The sequence below is a fragment of the Gopherus flavomarginatus genome, chromosome 20 (assembly GCF_025201925.1).
Source record: "Gopherus flavomarginatus isolate rGopFla2 chromosome 20, rGopFla2.mat.asm, whole genome shotgun sequence".
In the NCBI taxonomy this organism is placed as follows: domain Eukaryota; kingdom Metazoa; phylum Chordata; order Testudines; family Testudinidae; genus Gopherus; species Gopherus flavomarginatus.
In genome coordinates, this window is record NC_066636.1 from 25,211,147 (window position 1) to 25,231,204 (window position 20,058).

The 20,058-nt window shown below is 52.8% G+C and overlaps 1 protein-coding gene across 6 annotated transcripts; it reads right to left on the bottom strand.

The window, feature by feature from the left end:
- Positions 1-6,470: 6,470 nt before the first annotated feature.
- Positions 6,471-18,461, bottom strand: CLK2 (CDC like kinase 2). 6 transcript variants are annotated; one of them, XM_050930092.1, is made up of 13 exons: positions 18,312-18,461; positions 13,941-14,110; positions 13,328-13,565; positions 11,399-11,492; positions 10,980-11,046; positions 10,533-10,649; positions 10,106-10,272; positions 9,576-9,670; positions 8,994-9,120; positions 8,604-8,686; positions 8,209-8,288; positions 7,586-7,676; positions 6,471-7,129 (listed from the first exon to the last, which is right to left on the bottom strand). In XM_050930092.1, the coding sequence occupies exons 2-13, from the start codon at positions 14,108-14,110 to the stop codon at positions 6,947-6,949; spliced, it is 1,512 nt and encodes a 503-aa protein (XP_050786049.1). In that variant the 5' UTR covers positions 18,312-18,461; the 3' UTR covers positions 6,471-6,946. The 6 variants fall into 6 exon arrangements, with proteins under 6 accessions (XP_050786049.1, XP_050786048.1, XP_050786047.1 ...); XM_050930091.1 differs by having other exon boundaries at positions 11,399-11,495; XM_050930090.1 differs by having other exon boundaries at positions 8,994-9,123; positions 18,312-18,460.
- Between the last annotated feature and the right edge of the window lie 1,597 nt (positions 18,462-20,058).

The window sequence follows — 20,058 nt, forward strand, 5'->3', positions numbered from 1 at the left end:
AATGTGATTGATAATTAGGAATCATTTAAGAACAGCATATAATAGATGCCCAAGAAGCCAAAATCCAACAATTGAGGAAGAAGGCAGTGCTGGGTAAAAAACCAGCCTGGTTTACAGGGAAAGTGAAAGCACGTATAAATGTGTGTGTATATATATAACAAATGGAAGAGAGGCAAAATTGATAGTAACTAATATAAATCAGAAGTATGGTATTGTAGAAAATTGATAAGGGAAACAAAAGGACACAAGGAGAAATGTATAGCCAGCAGAGTTAAGGACAATAAGAATTTTTAACAAAATATATAAAGAACAAAAAGAATCCTGACAATGATATTGATCCATTATTAGACTGAAATGGAAGTGTTATTAATAATGCAGAAAAGGCAGAAATGTTCAATAAATATTTCTGTTCTGTGTTTGGCAGAAAACCAGATGTTAGTCTCATCATATGGTGATAACATACTTTGCATTGCAATAGTATGTCTGGAGGATTTTAAGCAGAAGCTTCTAAAGTTAGATACTTTTAAATCAGCAAGTCCAGATAACTCACATCAGAGTTTTAAAAGAGCTGGCTGAGGCGCTCACTAGACCATTAATGCTGATTTTCAATAAGTCCTGGAGTACTGGCTAAGTTCTTACTGGGTAAGGTGGCACACGAGCTGATTTTCAGTGGCACTCACACTGCCTGGGTGCTGGCCACCGGTCCAGGGGGCTCTGCATTTTAATTTAATTTTAAATGAAGCTTCTTAAACATTTTAAAAACCTTATTTACTTTACATACAACAATAGTTTAGTTATATATTATAGACTTAAAGAAAAAGACCTAAAAACATGAAAATGTATTACTGGCATGCAAATCCTTAAATGAGAGTGAATAAACGAAGACTCGGCACACACTTCTGGAAGGTTGCCGACCCCTGAACTAGAATGATATAAAATTTACATGGCACACATTAAATGGATAAAAAACCTGATCGGTCTCAAAATGTAATTGTAAACGAAGAATCATCATCAAGTGGATGTGTTTACAGTGGGGTCCTGCAGGGATTGGTTCTTGGCCCTACACTATTTAACATTTTTATCAATGACCTGAAAGAAAACACAAAATCATCAGAGTTTTCACAGGACACAAAAATTGTGGGCATGGTAAATAATGAAGAGGACAGGACACTGATTCAGAGCCATCTGGATTGCTTGGTAAACTGGGTGCAAACAATATGTGTTTTAATATGGCTAAATGTAAACTTAGGCTATACTTACAGGATGGAGAACTCTTAAGCAGTGACTCTGAAAAAACATGGAGGTTCTGGGGGATAATTAGTTGAAGTTGAAAGCCTAATGTGATACCATGGCCAAAAGACCTAATGCATGCCTGGGATACATAAACAGAGGACTCTTGGGTAGGAATAGAGAGATTATTTTACCTCTTTTTGGCACTGGTGTGACTGCTGAATGGAATCTGTGTCCAGTTCTAGTGCCCACGATTCAAGAAGGATGTTGATAAATAGGAGAGGGCTCAGAGGGTACGTCTGCACTACGGGATTGTTCCGATTTTACATAAACCAGTTTTATAAAACAGATTGTATAAAGTCGAGTGCATGCGGCCACACTAAGCACATTAATTCGGCGGCGTGCATCCATGGTCCGAGGCTAGCGTCGATTTCCGGAGCATTGCACTGTGGGTAGCTATTCCATAGCTATCCCATAGTTCCCGCAGTCTCCCCCGCCCCTTAGAATTCTGGGTTGAGAGCCCAGTGACTGGTGGGGCAAAAATCATTGTCGCGGGTGGTTCTGGGTAAATGTCGTCAGTCATTCCTTTCCGGGAAAGCAACGACAGACAATCATTTCGCGCCCTTTTCCGCTGGATTGCCCTGGCAGACGCCATAGCACAGCAACCATGGAGCCCGTTCAGCTTTTTTTTTTTTTAATAGTCACCGTATGTGTACTGGATGCTGCGGACAGAGGCGATACTCCAGCGCTACACAGCAGCATTCATTTGCTTTTGCATGATAGCAGAGACAGTTACTAGTGGTTCTGTACTGTCTGCTACTGGTGTAAATTGGCAATGAGATGACGGTTATCTGTCCTTCTGTGCTGTCTGCTGCTATCATGGGGGCCCCTGGCTGAGATTGGCTGGGGGTGCAAAGGCAAAACTGGGAATGGCTCCCCAAGTCAATCCCTCCTTTATGGTTTCTAAAAATAGAGTCAGTCCTGCCTAGAATATGGGGCAAGTGTGCTAGAGAACCAGTGTATCAGAGAGCACAGCTGCTCCGTGTCAGATCCCGCAGAAATGATGAGCTACATGCCATTCACAGGGGTTGCCTCTGCAACAACCCCACCTGTTGCTTCCCTCCTCCCCCAACCTTCCTGGGCTACCGTGACAGTGTCCCCTCCATTTGTGTAATGAAGTTATAAAGAATGCAGGAATAACAAACAGTGACTTGTTAGTGAGATAAAATGAGGGGAAGGCAGCCTCCCGGTGCTATGACAGTCCAGGCAGGACATTAAGCTGTGCGGGGAAGAGGAGCCCAGCATCCCGCTGCTATGATAGTCCAGGCAGGACAGAATCTTTTCTTTACACAGGAAAGGGAGGGGGGCTGATGGAGCTCAGCCCCCAGTTGCTATGATGAGGATGGTTACCAGCCGGTCTGTACCATCTACTGGGAATGACTGAGAATCATTCCTATTTTCACCCAGGCACCCCCAGCCAGCCTCACCTGAAGCCAGCCAGGAGCACTCATGGGTTGATAACAAGGACGGTTACCAGTCCTACTGCACCATCTGCCACCGGGCAGGGGAGAGGAGCGGATACTGCTCTTCACTGCTGCAGCATCGCATCTACCAGCAGCATTCAGTAGACATAGGGTGACATTGAAAGAAGTCAACAAATGATTTCTTTCCCTTTTCTTTCACCGGAGGGGGGGGGGGGGGTTAAATTGACGAGCTATTCCCTGAACCACACTGGACAATGTGTTTGACCCTACAGGCATTGGGAGCTCAGCCAAGAATGCAAATACTTTTCGGAGACTGCTAGGGACTGTGGGATAGCTGGAGTCCTCAGTACCCCCTCCCTCCCTCCAGGAGCGTCCATTTGAGTCTCTGGCTTCCCGTTATGCTTGTCACGCAGCACTGTGTAGCCTGGAGATTTTTTTCAAACACTTTGGCATTTCGTCTTCTGTAACGGAGCTTTGATAGAACAGATTTGTTTCCCCATACAGCGATCAGATCCAGTATCTCCTGTACGGTCCATGCTGGAGCTCTTTTTGGATTTGGGACTGCATCGCCACCCGTGCTGATCAGAGCTCCACGCTGGGCAAACAGGAAATGAAAATCAAAATTTCGCGGGGTTTTTCCTGTTTACCTGGCCACTGCATCCAAGTTCAGAGTGCTGTCCTGAGTGGTCATAGTGATGCACTGTGGGATACCACCCGGAGGCCAATACCATTGATTTGCGGCCACAGTAACCCTAATCCGATATGGTAATACCGATTTTAGCGCTACTGCTCTCAGCGGGGAGGAGTACAGAAACCGATTTAAAGAGCCCTTTATATTGATATAAAGGGCCTCATAGTGTGGATGGGTACAGCGTTAAATCGGTTTAACACTGCTAAAATCGGTTTAAACACGTAGTGTAGACCAGGCCAGAGAAGAGCATAAGAATAAGGATTAGAAAACATGGCATAGTGATAGGCTAAATGGAATGAGCTCTTTAAGCCTAAGAAAGAGAAAGTTAAGAGGCAACTTGATTACAGTCTGTATCTACATGGGGAACAAATGTTTAATTATGGGTTCTTCAGTCTTGCTGAGAAAGGTCTAACACAATCTAATGGCTGGAAGTAGAAGCTAGACAAATTCAGACTGGAAACGAGGCGTAAATGTTTGTCCGTGAGGGTAATTAACCATTGCAACAGTTTACTGAGTCACAATAGATTCTCTGTCACTGAATTTTTAAATCAAGATTGGGTGTTTTTTAAAAATATCTGCTCTAGGAATTATGAGGGCATTACTCTGCCCTGTGCTATACAGGAGGTTTGACTAGATGATCGCATTGGTTCCTTCTGGCCTTGGAGTCTATGAATCCATGTAGGGCATGGCGAGGTGCTATTTGTAGGGATGTCCCAGTCCCAAGCTGGCCTGGGAGGAATCCCTGGCATGACAAAGACAGACAGACAGGGAAATTCCAGTGGCTTTGAACCTCCTGGCCAGCTCAAATCAGGATACAGGACACAAGGGACCCTCAGTGCTGCTAGTTCCACTAACATTTCCCATTCAGACATCTTCTGAAGACACACAGCAGGAAGTGGAGTGGATAGACTGCCCTGATATGCCAAGGGGATTGCCACCATCCTGGGAGCTGGCTGTATGGGGCACAGAGGGCAAGCATGCCGAGCCAGACACAGGTCCAGGAATTCAGTACCTGGGCAACAGTTGCACCTGCCTCATGGCCACAGATTATCATCCATCCTCTTGGAGAACAAGAGAGAGGAGCTAGAAGGAATGCGTGGCCCAAATGCAGCCATTCCCCACCCAGCCTCCAGGTTGCCAGACTGATAGCACAGGGCTTGGTAGCTCAGTGCATAATGTCCAGGGCAGAACTCTGGTCCCTCTCAAGCTGCAAAGGGAGTTGGCTGTGTTGCTACCCAGGAGGCTGAGGGCAGGGGGTCAGGCTGGAAATAGGGATTCTCTCCCGGACCTCGCTGGGTACAGGGAACAGGTTACTCACTCAGATCCAGCTCCTGCTTGCCCTCAGCTGGACGCTGATGGCCGGAACAGTGGTGTCAGGCTTTCCTGTGCTCAATCCTGGATGCTTATTGTGTCACTGCAATGTGATAAGCTGCTGGTTGAGCAGCACTGTTGGAGACAGATTAATGCTCCCAGCCCAAGCTCCTTAAATTGGAATCAGGACACGAAGATGACTCAATGTCACCCCCTCCCTCACCCAAGTCTCAGCTCTCACCAACTCCAGGTGAAGCTGAGCTTTTCCTTTATCCTTCTGAGTGATGACAGGGTGCTAGGCTAGGGCAAAGTCTGTCATAGCCAGATGATGCATTAGCAAAGCACCCTGCATGAGCGCTCCTCATGCATCGGTTCTGTCTCTCCCCCCAGTCCCCTATGAGACTTTCCCTGCCAAGCATTTAACCAAGAACTAACATGAAGATTCCACTATGTTTGTGGCTCCAGTGGGAGATAGCTCAGTTCAGACAACTCCTCCTGCTGTGCAGCTGGTAAAAGAGCGGAGAGGAACAGAGAGACTAGCTCAGCAGCAGAACAAGTGGCTAGTGGCTATGCTGTGAGTTTGGGTAAGGAAAGCTCTTGTTGGGATGGCTGCCTGCAAAGGGACAGCTACAGCGCACCTAGACAGTTTTCCTGACAGCCATCACTAATACAGTCAATACCAATACATCCTGTGGGTGAGTGACACACTCTGGCAAGACCTCAAACAAACACTCAGGCTCATTTGGTGCAGACGTTAATGAGCATGGGACACTTCAAAAGTCTGGATTTGTCACAGCAACCTGGGCTTAAAGTCTCCTTTTTTTTGTCTTAGGAACTGGCTGCCAGCCCCACACCAGAGCTGGCTGCATTTCATATTTAGCACCTTCCAATCACAAAACACTGATCTTGAAATGAGGAGGCTTTTCCAGAGGAGCCAGCACATGCTCTGCTGTCCCCTGGAACAGCAACTGACGTCTCCAATCTTCTTACAGCCAACAAGCCAGGCTGGAAGACCAGGAGCCCTGCTGCAGTGACCTCTGCAGAGGTGCCAAGGCTACTAGGTAGCACATGGCAGCTACAGAAGGCACAAGAGCAAACAACAATGCATAGGAAGTCCATCAGAGGAATGTGGACAGGAGATGGCCTCACTGCTTGGAATGGCTCACCCTCAGGAAGGAGTTCTGGCTGCAAAACTGCAGAGCTGTCTGTCCCCAGTCCGGTCTCCAACCTATAATTGAATCAGAGTCACACAGCAGTAACTCTGAAACAGGATTGAGGCATCAGAGCTTATAGCTCAGATCCAGCTGCAACCCTCACACCAAGAGCATCCCTTGGCAGGTGCGTTTTTGGGCACCAGTCAAGCATTCAAGATTGGAATGAGTTTTACAGCTGGAAATGGGTCAAGCAGAGCAGAAACCAATACAAGGATCCTATCCCCTCAAGTATCTTCTTGCTGGGACAAAGGACTCCCATCCATCCTCTGCAGAAGCGGAGTGCAGCTGATGCACAACATCAGGGCCCAAAAGAACCACCAACAGTACATTTACTACCCAATATAAGACAGCAGCTGAACCTCCATTTCCAGGGAATTAGCAAAGATCTGGGGGTTAGAGTTCTTATTTAGGCTAATGTCCCATGCACCACATACCCCATCTTCTGGGATGCGGGAAGCAGCGCCTCAATCCCAGGGCACCGGAAAATGCCAAGATGGGCCCCCACTAGTCTGGACGCAGACTGGGAGGAAGGCCAGAAAGTTTAATTGACTTCATATTTATTTTCACAAAGACTGTACAAAATTCATATAAAACTCTGGTGCGGGGATGGGCTATGACATTGATCCAAAAAAATAATTCCCATGCAACCCCACCAGCTTCATAACTTACAAGGAAATGGATGAGCTACAGACAGCCGGGAGCCCTGGGGAGGGCAGGAGGAGAGAACAGGAGACAAAGCAACACATGAACAGAGGTATTCACAGCATGGACGTAAGAGGCCCCCTCCCCTAGGAGTAATGGCAGCAGCAGGGGCTTGGGTCCATGGAGTTCAAAGGCAGATATAGATTTGGGTATTTACAATATCTCACATATCAACAGTTTTACATAGTAATAAAAAGATCCAGGGGGTTTTGTTTGGGGTTTTTTTGTATAAAAAAAGCACCAAGTGTCCGAATAGAAATCACATAGGCCTCCACGGGGGCTAGAATCTGAGGACAGACTGGGCACCAGCAGTGTCACCGGCTGATGTCTCGGCTAGAGTCCCAAACTTTTGTGCTTGGCTCTGTTTTCAGCATGTCGAAGAATGGGTGTTTGAGTGCCTCGGCCAGAGTGATGCGCTTTGATGGCTCATACTCCAGCATGCTCTCAATGAGGTCGAAGAGATGGTGGTGGTCCTCAGCCTCAGAGGTCAGGTATCTCTGGGAAGATGAGGGGGAGAAGTCAGGGAGAGAGACACAGCATGGCCCACCACCCACACTGCAGCACAGCTGGGAGCTCCCAACACACTTCCAGGGCAAAGAGCCCAGTTAGGGCTTGGGACCTAGAAGGCCCCAAAGTTGTGGAGCATTCTAATGAGCACATGTTGTCCAGTTCTCATTTCTCTTTGGCAGGCACCTCCCCCAGGGCTTCTCAGCCCCCAACTCCCTTCCCAGCCTTCTGGCTAAGCTCCCATCATTGCCTTTTCCATTTCCAGTCTTAATCTCTAACTCAGTTCTGGTTTCCATCAAGAAGCCATGTGGACAGAGCCTTTCAGGGGCTCCCAGCAGGCCACGTTCACAGCCCTGCTGGCTACACAGAGTCCAAATTCTCAAGAGCTGGGGCAGGCATTAACAGTTCCCATGGGAAGGGAAGGGTGCCCCAGCTGGGAGCCTTACCCGCAGTGGTTTGCAGTTCTCCCGGACATAGCGGCCTGCGGAGGTGTTCTCGTCCCAGTCCAGGCGACCATGGTAGAAATATTTCTGCTTCCTGCCAGAGTAAGAGGTGACACAGAAGGGTACGTCTATACTGTGTCTTGTCTGGACACGATAAATCGATCCCCAAATCAACGCCCATACTCCACCTCGGCAGGAGTAAGCGTAGTCGACAAGGAAGCCACGGCAGTCAACTTGCTGCTATGAGGACGACCAGGTAAGTCGAACTAAGATACTTTGACTTCAGCTACGCGAATAGCGTAGCTGAAGTTGTGTATCTTAGTTTGAACCCCCCCGCTAGTGTAGCCCAGGCCTAAGTTACAGCAGAAGGGACGGAGCAATGAGGCCATAACAGCAAGGAGCTGGAGTGGAGACCCCCTGCCTCCACAGAGACTCAGCCACCCAGACAATATGGGGCGGGGATCACAGGCATGCTCGGCCATTCTACTCCAGAACAGCACTGTAAACAGAGCTGATTCAGTAAGGAACCTCTGAGCCCAAGCCCCACATCAGCAGGAACTACCACAGGGAAATGAGGCAAGGAGAGCAAATGGCAGGTCCTGCAGCATCCCGCCAGCCTCTCTCACCTGGTCTTTCGGATCATCCGTGAAGGAATCGGACCCAGGATCCTCTCCATCATGGCCAGATGCTCCCGGTTGTCATGAGTCTGGAAGAGACACAGATTGGCCCAGCTCATAAGGGGATGTCATGAAGCAGACTCGGACTCCTGCACAGCTCGGGGGATTCTCCAGCTCACTGGAGCTAGGATGTCTCAGCCTCTTACTGCAGCCACAGAATGAGTGTGGTTCCTGGCTGCCAGCCAGTGCCCAGTGCACCGCTGACTGCAGCACCAGAGGACACCAATGATCAGGAGAACCCACTCCCAGGTGTGGATGTCCCAAAACAATAGTGGCAGAGTGCCAGGATTTGACTCCATCAGCTTGAAGCTGATGTGGTTGTGGAGCAAAGACGTGAGTCTCACCTGGAACAGAGTGAAGCCTACATAATACTCGAAGACAATGCAGCCGATGCTCCACACGTCACAGGGCTGGGTCCAGCCGAGTTCTAAGAAGCAGAGAGGTTATTACCAGAGGGAAAGAGCAGTCACTGCACAAGATCTGCCAACCTCCTTTTCTATAAGCTGCTGCCAAAGGAAACTTTTGCCTTGACTGACACTCAGCATGCTCACAGCCTGTACTGAAGCCAGTGTGCTGAGCTGTGCATCTGCTGGCATTTCTAGAAAAATGGCATGGCAGGCAGGCAAACAGCCCATAGCTCAGCGAACAGAGCCCATGGTGCCTACTCAGTGTGATCCCTGGGAACTTAGGGGCCAGCACCCTGCAGCCCAGCACGCAGAGCTAGCAGTACATACCCAGTAGGACCTCTGGGGCTCGGTAGTGCCTGGTGGAGACAATGGTGCTGTGATGCTCATGATCAAACGTTGCACTGCCAAAATCAACCACTCTGATGGCCGTGCTCTTCACGCTCCGCTCATCTCGCTTCTTGGAGAGAGGGAGAGAGAAGGGACCACTTACACAGGAGTTTTACCAGGCAGCCTCAGCCCCTTGCACAGCAGGGCACCACAGAAATGGATCGCTTTGGAGGAGCATCATTAGGCCTGGCACTTGTCCTTCCACTCCTGCCCACCCACAAGCGCAAAGGCTGCTCTCACCAGCTCTCAGAGCACCGTGGGGCCACTGCTGTCTGTTTACAGAAGATGAAGGCAACTCATGTGATAACTGGGCCCTGAACAGACACAGGAACCCTATCAGTCCCATCCCATCCATCTCTCAGGGGCAGGAGACTGACATTGCAGAATTGTTCCCTACAGCACAATTCACTAGTGCTCCCACCAGGAAAACGGGTGCCCCCCACTCCTTCCTATCTGATTATAGGGCCAGGGGAGGCCAGAAAACCTCACAGGAGGCACTTAAGGTGAGGGCAGCCCCTTTACCTTTTCCAGATTATAAGTGAGTTCATAATCCGAATTCACAAAGAGGATGTTCTCGGGTTTGAGGTCCGTGTGAGTGAGTTTATTGTCATGCAGAACTGGGGAGGAAAACATGATCAGAGTCAGAGTCCATTAAACCCAGCTGACACCGACACCAGTTTGCAGTGGTCAATGAATGTGGTTTACATTGTCAGACACTGCTCCAGCCCAGGGTGCAGGGAACTGGAGCTGATGGGCTCCACACACAGAGTTGTGGGACACAGAAAGAGAGGGTACCCAGATCTGTGGCACCTCTTTGTCCCCATCCCACATGATTACTGCTCTTACAGAGACGGGTAAAGGAGGGTGGGTTCACCCCAATGCACCATTTTCCTTCTCTTGGTAGGCAGGGAGGGCTTGGCCTTGGAATCTGCAGAAGGGAGCCCCTTCTAGTGATGGGGTGCCCTGGGCCTATCAGATGCAGAGCTGGCACAGGTGTGGCCCAAAGATCCTCCTGCCCCATCCTGTCAGGGAGGGGAGCGGCTGCCACTCACATTTCACAGCCTGGCACACCTGGTAGGCCATATGCCGCACTTGGTGGATGGGGTAGGGCAAGTAGTTGTTGTCCTTCAGAAAGTCGAAGGTGCTGAGCCCCAGCAGCTCAAAGGAGATGCACATGTGGCCATGGTAATCGAACCAGTCAAACATCTGCACACACAGGCTGAGAGGAGACACTTCTGTTAGAGACGGTCCTAGTCCTCCCCGGCCATTCCCCACCCCCCAACAGGGCACAGAGCAGCCAAGACTGACCTCAACCCTACAATACTTTGAATAATGAACTCAGGACCCCAGTGTGGCAGACTGGGATGGCACTGCCACCCCACACCCTGCCATGGGCTTCCAGGCAGCTCCCTAGCAGCTGGAGGGCATAGGGGCTAGGATGACACTGCTTCCCTGGCCCCACCACAGCAAGATACTCACTTCTTATTCTCTGGATCCTTCTCATTGATTTTCTCCAGCACGTTGATCTCCAGCCGAGCAGCCTCTTTATACTTCTCCACATTTTTTATGATTTTTAGGGCGACGCGTGCGCCCCCTCTGGGGAGAGGAAGGAAGAAAGCAAGGTCACTGTGAAGCTCAGCCCATGCCCTGGGGAAGGGGTGTCATGGACTAGCCAGGTCCAGCAGAGATTTTGGTTGGCTGGAGAGTGCAGGCTGAGATGGTGGGTTTATTCCACTACAAACAATCACAAGACCCACCATTGTATCCCACACCATATGGGATCAGCAGTGGGTGCCTACTGATCCACACTGGATTTGAACTGGAGTCCAGGAGGGAGGGGGCTCGTCTCCCCACAAAAGCTCCAGCCTTTACACACACATTCAGCTGGTTGCCCACCCACCATGCGAGCCCAGTCAGCACGCTTACCTCCGGTGATCCACACACTGCACCACTCTGCCAAACGTGCCTTCCCCTAAGGTGCTAATAATCTCATCTGAGAGGGAGAGAGAGAGAGAAGGCAACATGAGGGAGTGAGCAGGACCTGGGTGCAGCGCATACACAAGGCAGAGGAGAATGCATTGCGACACCTAGCCTGCACACAGCTTGAGACACCAATGCAGCAGAATGCTGACACCAGCTGCACAAGGCAACTGCCCTAGTTCCCTGGTATTTTGGTAACAATGCAAAATAGAAAATTAATATATTTAACGAAAGGGAAGGAGGGAGGGAAGGGGGTTTTCTCTTTAAAAACAATGAAAATAAAACAGAACAGAAAGATAAGACAGATCTGCGACTGCGATGGGAGCTTAACTAGAGAGCTAAATTATGTTACGATTCGGCTGTACATCTTTCTTGTAGCCAGTCGCCGACGCGATAGATCAGATGCCCCTCGTCGTCGTCCTCCACACTCTTGGCCCTTCTGCTGCTCTGTCGACTCCGCTGCTGGCCCAGGCAGACAGGGAATTCATCATTCACCAGCCAATCAGATTTTCAAACCAGCGCAGCAGCCAGCGTCACACATTGGTTGGTTTGGAAATTCACATGGTTGTTTGAGGAGGGGTTGCAGGAGGAGATTCCCAGCCAATTCATACGGCACAGAGGAATATATAACGATAGGGATATTGCAAGGGAACATGTCAAGATACAACACACTAGCTCAGAAAAGAAAAAAACAGTTTGCTTTTCTTTGCAGCAAAAAAAGAAAAAGAAAAAAAAAAAAGAAAAAACCTACAAACAGCCCCCCCCCGAACCAGTGCAAGAGCGAAGACCAGAACAGGGGCGAGCGGAGGGGATGGGGTAGTGAGAGGGAGGGGCCAGCTGCTCTCACTTCTCTGGGGCTTTGGAGAGGAGCAGTGCTGACGTTCACGTCCTGGGTCAATGCCAAGAGAGCACACAGTCACCAGCCAAGTGTTCGGTGACCACAGGGAGGGGCTCACATCAGCCCCACATCAGCCACCAAGGAAAGGCAGCAGCAGATGGCGTGCTGGGAAATCCATCACAAGTAAAGGGCCAAGCTGCCCCTGCACAGACATCCCCACCCTTTTCCAACAGGCCCACCCCCCCACCAACAGCCTTCCCCACCCCAACACAGAAGGAAGAACTAAGAGGTTTACAAAGCACAACGTTGCATCCAGAACCAGACAGACCTTGTGAGTAACAACCCCTGAGGCAGATCAGAGACCTCTTCATCTGCCCTCCCCTAACCAAACTGGTCCTGGAGAAACTAACCCCGCAGAGAAAAGGAGCACAAAGTGGAATGGGCACAGCCTGGGATGAGGTCAGATGAGAGACTTGCATCAGAGAAGAGAGAGTTCCTGTTTTCAGTTCTTCTTCAGCTAAGTAACCCCACACTTGGGAGCAAAGAGCCAGCAGCCTGGAGGCCCCATCTCCAGCCCAGGACTCCCATCCTAGTCCTGGAACAGCCCTGAACATACAGCCAGGACATCAAGTGGAGACAGAGAATCTTGAGCCTACAGAAAACGGAAGGCAAGCAGCAGCGTAGGCAAGAGGAAGAAGGCTGGGGACCCTACACTGGAAAAAGCCTGTTGCCTCCATCTGAACTGATTGGTGCACACGCCAAACTGTTTTGCCATAGCCCGCTGCACAACATCTTAAATAGCCAGGGCCCACCCAACAGAAGCTAAGGGATGGTTCTACTGCTCAGACACAAGAGCTGAGCACCCCAGGGACCAGGCCTCCTGCTACAGCACCACTCCGGTGGGGATGCCAGGCACTGGGGCTGCAGGGGCCAGTCCTTCAGTCACAGCGATACTGAGCTCTCTGAGGCAAGGACCATCTTATCACTTCCATGCTGCCCAGCACAGAGACCCTGCTGCTTGGTTGCGGCCCTTAAGCAGTACTGTGATACAAACAACACACACAACTACAACAACAGCACCCTACTGGGGCACAGGAGATGGGAACGACAGTCACAGCATCACCGCCTGGGGAAACAAGAGGTGGGGGCTGCACAGACCCACATGGGTTGCACTGGGCCCGATGGGGTGCCCAGCTCCTCTCCTGGCTTCTCCTACTGGAGGATGGGTAACCCAAGAGGTGCCTGAAAGCTGCCTGGGCCCATCAGGCTCAGGGCAACTGCTGCACTGGTGAATCAGGACGGCGGATGGGAGCAGCTGCCTGCACGAGGTTTTTTTATGCATTTCACAAGCTGAGTCTGAGACTGTGTAAGAAAGTAAGTGAGTGTCCTACTTACCAAGCACGCAACCTGGGAGAGAAAGGTTACAGGGAAAGATCTGGAGTTACAGGGTACTCACCGATGAGGAGCGGCTAAAGGACCGGCTGCGGCGCCGTCTCCGCCTGTGCTTATTACGCCGGCTGCTTTTGCAGCTGCGGTAGCTGCCGTCATGGTCCCGGGAGCGCCGGTACTCATAGGAGTGGCGGTACTCAGTTTCATAGTAGGGTTCCCCGCGTTCACGGCTGTAGTCATTCCGCCTGTAGCTTTCACAGTAGCGCCTGTCATAGGCTCTCCTGTCCGAAGAGTGGTCGTCATAGCTGGGGTGAGGAAGAAGAGTAATTGGAACATGACTGGGCCCAGTTGGAAAGCAGCAGCAGCAAGCCCCAGCTTCCCTGAGTTGGGGCTTCCCTGAGTTCAGGCTTTAGTGACTGCTCACATGCTCCCCCAGGAAGGACTAAAGCAGCTCTCCCCACAGCCCCATTGGCAATAGTCCTCCAGACACCATCCTATGCCTGCTGGCATCAGTGCACTTCCCCCAGAGTGACTGGCAGGGGGCAGCCGGTCAGTCTTTCCTCCAAACTGGGGCACCAAACTTGCCAGGCCACCTGGCTGGCAGAAACTGAGCTGACTGCAACTTCCTTCAGTGCAGTTACAGGGGTGCAGCCAGGTCCCAGCCTGCCCCCAGCACTCACCTCCTGGAGCGAACATGGTAACTGTCTTCCCGCTGGTGCCGCCGGTCACGCTCACTGCTGCTTGACCGGGACCGCGTCCGCCGCCTCTTGTGCTTGCGACTTCTGTAGCGCTCGTGATAGCTGCCTCGGCTGCTGCGCCCCGATGAGCGGTACCTTCTGGAGTGAGGCATCTAGAGGAGAGGGCAGAACCAGCAAGTGACCTCCAGGGTGTCTGACAGCAGAGAAAGCCTGAGTGGAACTGACCCCAGACAAGCGTCACACAGAGCAGCAAAATGAAAAATTGTCCAAAAGAGCAATGGGTCAGAAACCAACCTCCCCCCATGCCCCTTTGGAAGAGGTGACAGACCCCCCCGGGAAGGCTCCTCTCTGTCAGCAGTACAGGAGTTACCATTTCACCAGGCTAGCTGCTGCCCCAGGACACCTCCCAGAGACCCATCCATCACAAACACAGCAACACCAGCTGCTGCGAACACGAGTACAAGCTCTGCCTGACTGGGGCTCTGTCTGGACTGTGCTAAGGGCTCTTGGACCACACACTGAATTGGGATGAAGACTCCAGCTCCAGACTTAGTTGCCAGAGAGCTCTCTGCCCTAAAGAGCTCCTGGGTAAGTATGACACCAGCGAGTGTGATCAGAATGCATTACAAGGCCAGCATGGCCCCAGGAGAGAGAGGAGAAAGAAGCTGGCTGGTCTCTAAAAACCTCTCAATTCGCCCCGCAACCCATTTTGTACTGAAATATTGTTTTTCTGACCAGCTCTGAGGGGTGGAGTGTGTTGTGTGCACACGCGGGGACACCACGTCACATGGTTATGGGAGACTGCAAACAGGGGCAAGGACAAGGGCAGCAATAGAGACAGCTCTGAAGAGAAGCAAGTGCAGACTCAGTTGCGTGTGACACTGATGGAGCAGCGAGAGGGGAAGGCAAAACGGTCAGCAGTGTTCTGAGCATGCTACATGGGAGAGGCAGCTTGCAGGGTGTTACTGCAGCAGGTCAAGGGCAGAGATGAACTAGGCCCAGTGCAGGGTGTGAGGGAGCGAGGATGGAAAGGGTTCAGAATCCTCAGCGCTATACTGGACATGAACATCCGCCTAGATCTGTTTTCACTTTGGTCTGTTTCCTCATTTACATTTCCCTTCCATCTCACCGCCCCCCAGGAACGGATGCGCACAGCAGGACTCAATGAAATGCCATGCACGGAAGAGGACATTGCTTTTGTCCAGCAGAATTCAGAGATACTGGCCTCTCCCTCTCAGATTCTGACAGTTTCCATTTGGGGCCTACACCCCCCCATTTATCCAACACATGGCATCGGCAGCCCCAGGAAGTTAAGCCCAGCCTCTGGCGTCAGCTCTACATCAATGGAGAGTTCATCAAAAACACCCCCAGTCTCTCGTATTATCTCTAATCAGAGCCTCTCTGAGTGAAGGCAGCTGGAGGGGGCTCTCAAATTCTGCCTGCACAGGGATAGGTTGCAAAAGTTACGGGAACTCACTAAGCACCTCAGTGTTCTCTGGAAGGGACAAAGCCCCAGGGACATGTCAGTGAGGGGTCCGGGTGCTGCAGGCTGGAAGAGTTGAAGAATACAAGCAAGTCTGGGAATCACAGCATTATTTTTGGTTCTGGGCACCCAGGGCAAGGTCAGATTCATGTCCTCAGAGGACCAGGACCAGCCAGCTCCATACCAACACAGCCAAGCACTTTGCTCCCATCAAGTGAGCTTGTTTCTATCAGCTGAACTCAACAGTAGAAGGAAACTTTCCAAACAAGGAAAGGCGAGGATGCCTGGGCTGCTCACTTGTCTCTCTGAACTGGGCCAGTGGAGGGGAAGATGACTATCCAAGTGTATCAAAGTACCTCTGTGCTGGAGCAGAGCCCTAGGCTGGTACACATAGACTCTCTGGTGACAGGATCCATGCTGCTCTCTCCTTAGCAGAGTGCCTTTTTCCAGCAGAAGGGTCTGTACTACTCCCCATCCCCAAGTGAAGAGGCTTTGGCTACTGCTATTCTAGTGGCCACATCTGCATGTTCCACCCCCAATCAGTCCTTCATTTTGTAATGAGCACACTCAGAAACAGCCAACATACTCTGGAGCCCCACCGGCTTTGCTTTTTGGGTCTTGGAAGGAGGCAGGTGAATGAGTGCTCTGGGTGCTGCTGGCATCTGGCCCAAATGCCTAGCGGAAGCAGGCAAGCTCCAAAGGGAACCGTCTTGGGATACTGGCGTGCAATACAGCAGCAAGCAGGCCTTGTGAACAGGCCCCATAGGACCTGTACAGCAAGGCAATCCCATGCCTCTTTGGGCACGCAGACACATTCCCAGTGTAGGCCAATTAAAATGCTAACGCTGGGCACTTCCCTGATGCCTTCTTTGTTCACCGGCTCTCAAAGTTCAATCTCGCATGTCTCCCACCCCCCAAATGCAGGCAATAATCATCTCCATTTCACAGACAGGAGAACTGGAGGGATGAAATGCCTTAAGTGGATTGTACAGCCACTGAGGCAGAACGCAGGAGTTCCAATTCTCAGCCCCTCTGCTCTTGCCACCAGACTGCACTCCTTCCCAGAGCCAGGAAGACAGCCAGGCCCCCTGCCCCCCACACTCTTGCTAGCACCTCTAGATAACTCTGGCTCTGAAATATTAACTAGTAATTAATTGCTGCTGCCTGGTCTCCTCTGTCAGCATGTGAAATTAGAGCTCCCATCACCCACTACTGCTCACTCACATAACTTATTCATCCCAAGATTCACTGGTACACCTGGCTCATTCCTTGTACTTGCAACTTCACTGATATTGAAAGCAGGTGCACAGAGACATAAATGGCTTCTGGTCAAAGATGGTGGAGTCGCCTCCTTATGAGTAAGTAAGCTAAGATATGGAGGGCAAAGCCAGGCCTCCCTGGGCAACCCACAGCTCCCGCCCTGCTGGGTAGCTTGGACCGCAAACAAACACTTCAAGCTCTGAAGCCAGGACAAGAGACACAGTTCAAAGGCTGCAGCACCCATTTCACAGACAGGAGACACATTTCTCGTCTTTAATAAGAAATCAGCATTTCTGAGTTTCATCCTGGCAGCTATTCAGATGCCAAGTGATGCTCATTACAGGAAACCCAATCCAAGACCAGCATTAATGCTGGCTCACAAACCACAGCATGGTCACTGTAGAACAGTGGGGCTTCCTCGGAAAATGACAGCAGCCAGCAGAAGCCACTAAGCAAGGTGCCACTCTCATGAACTGATATCGATTTTGAGCTAGCATGTCATATTCCCACTCACTGTGCAGTTATAAAAACCAGCCGAGAGATTGAAATGGAAGCAGCAACCAGCTGCTGCTGATAGTGGTCCCTTCAGGGATCAATGCCACCACTGTGAGCATTTATACTGGGCTTTCCAAACACCACTGAATTAATCTAGACACCCCAGCAGAAAGGAAAATGTCACGGTTCCCATCTACAGACAGAGAAACTGAGGCACAGGGGAAGGAGAGTGCCATGGGCACAAAACAAGTGAGAGCTAGAATTAGAGCCCCACAATCCTAACTTCCAGACCTCTGCTCTGATCCCACCCCTGATCCCTGCTCCCAGCCAGCAGTGAGCTCTGCTGAGTGCTCCACCTGGCCCTGGAAGCCCTTCGCTCTGGATCAGGCTGCAGAGCGACCCAGATCATATGGACACTGAGCAGCCAGCAGGAAGGGAAAGCTGCTGGGTGTGTGCCTGCCACTGGGACAGGGTGGGCTGCTCCTAGAGACAGATCATAGGAAGCACCAGCCCTGGGATCCCAATATTTTCAGCCCTGGCACCGGAGAATTAGAAATGTGGCCCCACCGCCTGCTCCCCACCAGCGATCACCTACATAGGCACCTGCTCCTGTCTGGGGGCAGCAAGACATCAATAGCAACGCCTGCTAGAGACAACCACCCGAGTCCCCCTGCAGAGCTGCCAGCCCCTGCCCTGTCCCTCCCGCACCCCCAAAACTGCCAGACCCCCCACCCCTGGCTGCCAGATACCCCTGTCCTTCCTGCACCGCCTCAACTGCCAGACCCCCCCCCTCGTCCTTCCCGCACCGCCTCAACTGCCAGACCCCCCCCCCTCGTCCTTCCCGCACCGCCTCAACTGCCGGACCCCCCACCCCTGGCTGCCAGATAGCCCTGTCCCTCCCGCACCCCCAAAACTGCCAGACCCCCCCCTCGTCCTTCCCACACCCCCTCAACTGCCAGACCCCCCCCATCCTTTCCGCACCGCCTCAACTGCCAGACCCCCCTGTCCCTCCCGCACCCCCAAAACTGCCAAACCCCTCGGGCTGCTAGACAACCCCCCAAAACGGCCAGCCGCCCGGCCCCTCCCCCACAGGCGAGCCCAGGCCCGACCCGCACCCTCCTCGCAGCCAGCCCGGTGCGCTTGTCCCACAGGAAGTCCGTGTTGGCGGCCGTGGGCCCCCGGCGATCCGGGCCCCGCTCCCCGCCAGGCCCCGCGCCGGGCCCGCCTCCGCTCCCTCCGGAACCGGGACCTCCCGATCAGGCCGCGCGCGCTCCCGAGTCCGCGGGGACGGGCGCGCACGGCGACGGACACGGAGCCCCGCCCCTACGTGGTACGGCCTAAGTGACGACCCCACCGCGCCAGCATTGCGTCACACAGGTGGCCCCGCCCCATCCCTCCACATCTAGAGCCCCGCCCCCACTTCCGTGTCCCTGCAGCCTCCCACCTCTATACCCCCACCCCCACCCCCCTGTATCCCCACAGCCTCCCATAACCCCCACCTCTCTGTCCCTGCAGCCCCCCACCTCTATACCCCCACCCCCCTGTATCCCCACAGCCTCCCATAACCCCCACCTCTACAGCCCCCCATATTTCCCTGTGTCCCTGCAGCCTCCCATAACCCCCACCTCTCTGTCCCTGCAGCCCCCCACCTCTATACCCCCACCCCCACCCCCCTGTATCCCTACAGCCTCCCATAACCCCCACCTCTCTGTCCCTGCAGCCCCCTATAGCCCCACTTCCGTGTCCCTGCAGCCCCCCACCTCTATTCCCCCACCCCCACCCCCCTGTATCCCCACAGCCTCCCATAACCCCCACCTCTCTGTCCCTGCAGCCCCCCACCTCTATACCCCCACCCCCACCCCCCTGTATCCCTACAGCCTCCCATAACCCCCACCTCTACAGCCCCCCATATTTCCCTGTGTCCCTGCAGCCTCCCATAACCCCCACCTCTCTGTCCCTGCAGCCCCCTATAGCCCCACTTCTGTGTCCCTGCAGCCTCCCACCTCTATTCCCCCACCCCCACCCCCCTGTATCCCCACAGCCTCCCATAACCCCCACCTCTCTGTCCCTGCAGCCCCCCACCTCTATACCCCCACCCCCACCCCCCTGTATCCCCACAGCCTCCCATAACCCCCACCTCTCTGTCCCTGCAGCCCCCCACCTCTATACCCCCACCCCCACCCCCCTGTATCCCTACAGCCTCCCATAACCCCCACCTCTCTGTCCCTGCAGCCCCCTATAGCCCCACTTCCGTGTCCCTGCAGCCCCCCACCTCTATACCCCCACCCCCCTGTATCCCCACAGCCTCCCATAACCCCCACCTCTACAGCCCCCCATATTTCCCTGTGTCCCTGCAGCCTCCCACCTCTATTCCCCCACCCCCACCCCCCTGTATCCCCACAGCCTCCCATAACCCCCACCTCTACAGCCCCCCATATTTCCCTGTGTCCCTGCAGCCTCCCACCTCTATACCCCCACCCCCACCCCCCTGTATCCCCACAGCCTCCCATAACCCCCACCTCTCTGTCCCTGCAGCCCCCCACCTCTATACCCCCACCCCACCCCCCTGTATCCCCACAGCCTCCCATAACCCCCACCTCTCTGTCCCTGCAGCCCCCCACCTCTATACCCCCACCCCCCTGTATCCCTACAGCCTCCCATAACCCCCACCTCTACAGCCCCCCATATTTCCCTGTGTCCCTGCAGCCTCCCATAACCCCCACCTCTCTGTCCCTGCAGCCCCCTATAGCCCCACTTCTGTGTCCCTGCAGCCTCCCACCTCTATTCCCCCACCCCCACCCCCCTGTATCCCCACAGCCTCCCATAACCCCCACCTCTCTGTCCCTGCAGCCCCCCACCTCT

Bases quoted from the DNA above. Each gene is read 5' to 3' on its own strand.
- CLK2 (XM_050930089.1), bottom strand. From the start codon at position 14,110: ATGCCTCACTCCAGAAGGTACCGCTCATCGGGGCGCAGCAGCCGAGGC. The intron at 13,566-13,940 runs GTGAGTGCTGGG...TCCTCACCCCAG, and splicing joins TACCATGTTCGCTCCAGGAG to CTATGACGACCACTCTTCGG. The intron at 8,289-8,603 runs GTGAGACTCACG...TGTCTCTTCCAG, and splicing joins TAGGCTTCACTCTGTTCCAG to ACTCATGACAACCGGGAGCA.